At 53.1% G+C, this 4,924-nt stretch overlaps 1 protein-coding gene across 1 annotated transcript; it reads left to right on the top strand.

Annotated features, from left to right (window-relative positions):
* The first annotated feature begins 959 nt into the window (after positions 1 to 959).
* Positions 960 to 4,153, top strand: Cd79b (CD79b molecule). Its single transcript, XM_036197979.1, has 6 exons — positions 960 to 1,046; positions 1,745 to 1,795; positions 2,577 to 2,885; positions 3,077 to 3,195; positions 3,468 to 3,509; positions 3,611 to 4,153. Exons 1-6 carry the CDS (start codon positions 980 to 982, stop codon positions 3,707 to 3,709), a joined length of 687 nt encoding a protein of 228 aa, XP_036053872.1. The 5' UTR covers positions 960 to 979; the 3' UTR covers positions 3,710 to 4,153.
* The last annotated feature ends 771 nt before the right edge of the window (positions 4,154 to 4,924 follow it).

Below are 4,924 nucleotides of genomic sequence, written 5' to 3'. Positions count from 1 at the left end.
TATCTTTTTCTATCAGTTGGCATACTTTTGCACAAGAACCTCTATGGCTCCCTTCCCACAGAGTCAACTTTTGACATGGTTTTCTGTACTCCAAGGAACTTTTCTCTGGGCCTCTCCAGCAGCCTGGTGTGAGTCTGTCCTCTGCACTGTCCTTCCTCAGGGTACTTCTTCCTACAGATAAAGGCTGCCCAGGGCAAAGGGCCCAAGGTCAGAGTCATTTAAGCAATGGTTCTCAACCTGTGGGTCACAACCTTTGGAAACACCTTTTTCCCCCCTTCGAGACAGGGTTTCTCTATGTAGCTTTGCGCCTTTCCTGGAACTCGCTCTGTAGCCCAGGCTGGCCTCGAACTCACAGAGATCCGCCTGCCTCTGCCTCCCAAGTGCTGGGATTAAAGGCATGCGCCACCATCGCCCGGCAGAAAACACATATTTCTGATGCTACCTCTCAGTAGCAAAATTACAGTTATGTAGTAGCAACACAAATAAATTTACAGTTGAGAGTTCCTAAGACCATGTGTCTTTGATAGTCACAACCCACAGGGTGGGAACCAATGGTGTAGAGGATTGGTGTGTGTTAACTGCCCCGAGCTCTGCCCTTCCAGAGAAAGGCAACCCACAGTAGAGGCTGCCGACCCAGGAAATGACCTCCCAGTGGGGCGGAGAGAGAAACACAGGCTGTCCCTAGAAGATTCGGGAGCGCCCCTCCACTCCCAGGGCTTCTACTGTCTCACAGAATCCCAAGTTGTGCAGTCCAAGCAGGGCCACCGGCAAGTTCCAGCAGGCCAGCTGATGAGGCCTCCCTCCCCTGGGGTCCCTAGAGAAATGGTGCCTCCCCTGGGTCTCAATTTGCATAGCAGGAAGGGGCCTAATGGGGAAGAGGCAGAGAGCAGTCAGGCTGCAGCCCAGGCTGACATACAGTTGCATGTTTCTCCCAAAAACCTCCTGAGTGGTGACGGGCCTGGACACCGGAGCAGTGACCATGACCACACTGGGGCCATCTTCCATGTCCTGCCACTGGCTGTTGTTCCTGCTGCTGCTCTTTTCAGGTATGGCTTATGTGACAGACAATAATAGGTCTGCTGGCTTTGAGACAGGCCTGTGGCCTCATTCTGGGTTGAGACTCAGGCTCAGACTCTTGCTTGCTCAGGCGCCTGCATTGACAGCAAACAGTCCATCTGACTGTCCTATGCCTAGCTTGTGGGTCTCAACGGAAGGCTCAGGGCCTGAGGTCCCAGCCCCTCTCCTGCCTGGATGGTTTCAGGTTGAGCTGGGTGCAAGGGGTTAATCTTGTTGGCCGCTATGGCCTGGAAGAGCCTCGAAGCTAAGCCCTGAGGGCACAGAGCATGGGAAATGCTGGTCCCTGTAACCTGGAAGATAGCATGGTTCAGGAAAGGTCCTCTCTTTGAAAGACTGGGCAGGCCCTTCTCCCAACTGTTATCTGCAGAAGCTCCAGGCCAGCCTGAGAGTCAAAGGCAGAAGGGAGCAGGGAGTAGGGCTTCTAGTACCCTGCCTTACTTCTGCCTCTTTTTAGTACAGACACAGGGAGATTTAAAGGGGCCTGAAGTTGTAGTCCTGGAAGGAGGAAGTGACCCTGGGAATGTGGAGGGGGTAAGGGTGGAGCCATCAACTGAGGGTAGGGGTGGGGGAGAGAGTGAGAGAGAGAGAAAGAGAGAGAGAGAGAGAGAGAGAGAGAGAGAGAGAGAGAGGCCTGACCTAGCCCCGCCCACTTCCTCCCACCCTCCAGGTGAGCTGGTACCAGCAATGACAAACAGTGACCTGTCACAGACTTTCCAAGGTTAGTTGCCTCACCCACCACTTCACAAGCAAATGTATCTATCTGTTCAACACTAGCCACCGGGGTCCCATATCTTCGCCTGGAGCTCCTCATCTGGAGTCCCATACCTACACCTCCTTAAGGTCTCTCACTGAAACTACATTTCTGGATGGCTGTCATCCCTCATCAGGCTAGTGTGCTCCAGTCCTGGCCGCCGAAGGCCAGAACTAAGCCAATACTGTGGATCAGAGCATGACCACTAGATAGGATTCCACCAGGCCTCAGGCCTGGGTCTGTGTAGCTGAGACCCAGCAAACCTCTCAGGCTTGAACATGGAGTGGGTCTATGAGAAGGGTCGAGAGGGTAAGAGAGGGCCTCAGGTGGAAGCCTAAGGATTCAACCCTGGGACAGTGGGGAGCCCTTGAGGATTTGGGGTGGGTGTAGGAAAGCCCAAAGAGCTGAAGTAACCAATGAGGCCAAAAGGCAGGCTGTCCAAAAGATGAGGTCCGGATCTAGCCATTACAGTGAACGTGAAAGCAATGGGAAAGTTCCAGAATCCTTTTTAAGGAAAGACCAGTGGACAGAGGTTTGATCAGGCAGAGGTGTGAAACAGTATATGGTATGCTATGTGGCCTCTCACATGACCTACTTCCCACACCTCTGCCTTTGGACGGTCTCAGAAACCTGATGATGCTCAAGACACGTGAGGTCAGCTAAACTGGGTCAGGGTCTTCCGCAGTGGGCTAGGCTTCAAACAGACAGACACTAAGCCAGATTTCGAACCTTGCCTTGGTGTCCACAGGAGGCTCTTGTTCCGAGATAGGCCAGTACCCAAGGTACGTAGCCAAAAAGCGGAACTCCGTGGTGAAGCTCTACTGCTCCTCAAACTACTCCGGAGTCCTGACCTGGTTCCGAAAGCAAGGGGACCAGGAGCCCCAGGAGTTGTTACGAAATGAAGGACACATCTCCATGATGCAGAACGGCTCTGTCTACACCCTCACCATCCAAAGCATCCAGTTTGAGGACAATGGTGTCTACTTCTGCAAGCAACAATGTAACAGCACCAGCTTGGATGCTGCCTGGAGCTGTGGCTCAGAAATTAAAGTCTTAGGTGTGTGCAGGGGAGATTTGTGTTCATGTAGCCATCCACACCCATGCCCCAGCCCAGCCCGCCTACCAGGGGAGGTGGCTGTGGCCCTAGAACTCCCAGAAGAGCTGCTGGGCAGTAGGCCCTGAGGGTGTCCAAAGAGCTGCTTTATTGAACCGTCAGCTCCAGCATTATGCCCTGTCCCCCTGCCCCAGGATTCAGCACCTTGGAACAATTGAAGCAGCGGAACACACTGAAAGATGGTATCATCATGATCCAGACCCTCCTAATCATTGTCTTCATCATTGTACCCATCTTCTTGCTACTAGACAAGGTGCCCGCGGGAACTGGGGATCCTTGGGAAAGGTGGGAGGTGGGTACAGGGCAGATAAGACATGGGCAGGGTCTCCATCTTCTCAGACTCTGTGGCTGCTCTCTTGAATAGGCCCCACCCCAAGTTCTGTCCATTGGTTCACTGTTCATTCATTCATTTGTTCTTGGAGACGCCTTCTTCCTGCCCCCCCCCCAGACCCACACCCCTGGCCCATTAGGGATGGAGGACCCTAACACCCTGAATTTCGTTCTTCTTCCCCCACGCCCACACAGGATGACAGTAAGGCAGGAATGGAGGAGGATCACACCTACGAGGTAAGGGACAGTGTAGCCTAGCAGGTCTGAGCTGCGGGGGTCACCCTCTGTTGGCATGGTTAGAATGTGGCCCAGACCTGAGCACCAATTCGTTTTTCTAGGGCTTGAACATTGACCAGACAGCCACCTACGAAGACATCGTGACTCTCCGGACAGGGGAGGTAAAGTGGTCTGTCGGAGAACACCCAGGCCAGGAGTGAGGGCCACCCTCATCTTGCCCAACTCCTGGGCCTCATTGCTTCCGAACTGCCTGGCTCATAGCCCAGCCCTTCTTTCCTGGATCCTCAGCCAGCGTCTGAAGCTGGACCACTAATGCCGCCTCTCTCTCCAGCCCCTGGTCCCCAGCTCTTGCTGAAAGACCCGGGGTAGAAGGACAATGGGCATTGACATGGACTGGGGAGTTCTCTGGGGATAGACTGGACCCAAGGCTTCTTCTAGAAGTGTCGTGCAGGGTCTGTCCTCATGTTTGGGACAGGAAACAGAGACTTGTGGGAACCTACAAATGGACTCAGAGCAGACTAGCTTCCTGAAGAGCCCAGGAAGGACCATGGTCCCCACTGGCACCAGAAGGGCCTGCAAGAATGTCATTTCTCTCTCTCATCCCAGGGATTGCCTAGCCTACAGCCCATCCTCCTGTGGAATAAACAATGTGTCTGTCACCAGAGGCCTTCATGACATCCATCTCTAGGAACTGGGTGGGTGGGTGTGGTTTTGTGAGCTATGGTGGTATCTGAATGTGGTACCTATGGCCTTATGAAACTGGGGGGGGGGGTAGTGACTGCCCTAGTAACCCTACCCTTCTCCCTGAAGGCCCAGCTGGGGTCTACAGTCACACCCCTACCCTGGAACAGTCATTGGAGGAAGAGGATCCAACCTGTCCTTCTGCTGAACAGGGAGAGAGAGACAGAGACAGACAGAGAGAAAGAGAGAGAGAGAGAGAGAGAGAGAGAGAGAGAGAGAGAGAGAGATTCTTTTGATTCCTGCTGGGTGTGGTGGCACACACTTTTGATTCTAGAACTTGGGAAGCAGAGGCAAGTAGATCTCTGTGAGTTCAAAGCCAACCTGGTCTAGAGAATGAGTTCCAGATCAGCTAGAACTACACAGAGAAACCCTGTCTTAAGAAAGAGATTGATTCCTAAAGGGGATATTTGAATGGTAAATTTGGGGGACTTTTGGTCAGGGTGATCCCAGTGTCACAGAGAAAGAAAGCACTCTTCTCCCACCCCACTGGCCTCTAAGGCTTTACAAATCAAGTCCTACCTACTAGCTGTGAGAGAAGCTGGGAAGATGAGAACAGTTAAGATGTTTAAGCGGAGTCTCCCTACCAAGCTCCACTATGGCGCTCTACTCCTTGGTGGAACCCACAACACATCTCTGCCATCCCTGCTGTGGACTCAGGCAAGTGAATCTCTACC

Source organism: Onychomys torridus, chromosome 8 (genome assembly GCF_903995425.1).
Source record: "Onychomys torridus chromosome 8, mOncTor1.1, whole genome shotgun sequence".
In the NCBI taxonomy this organism is placed as follows: Eukaryota; Metazoa; Chordata; class Mammalia; order Rodentia; family Cricetidae; genus Onychomys; species Onychomys torridus.
Note: the sequence above shows the minus strand (reverse complement) of the source record. Positions and strands in the feature narration are given on the sequence as shown.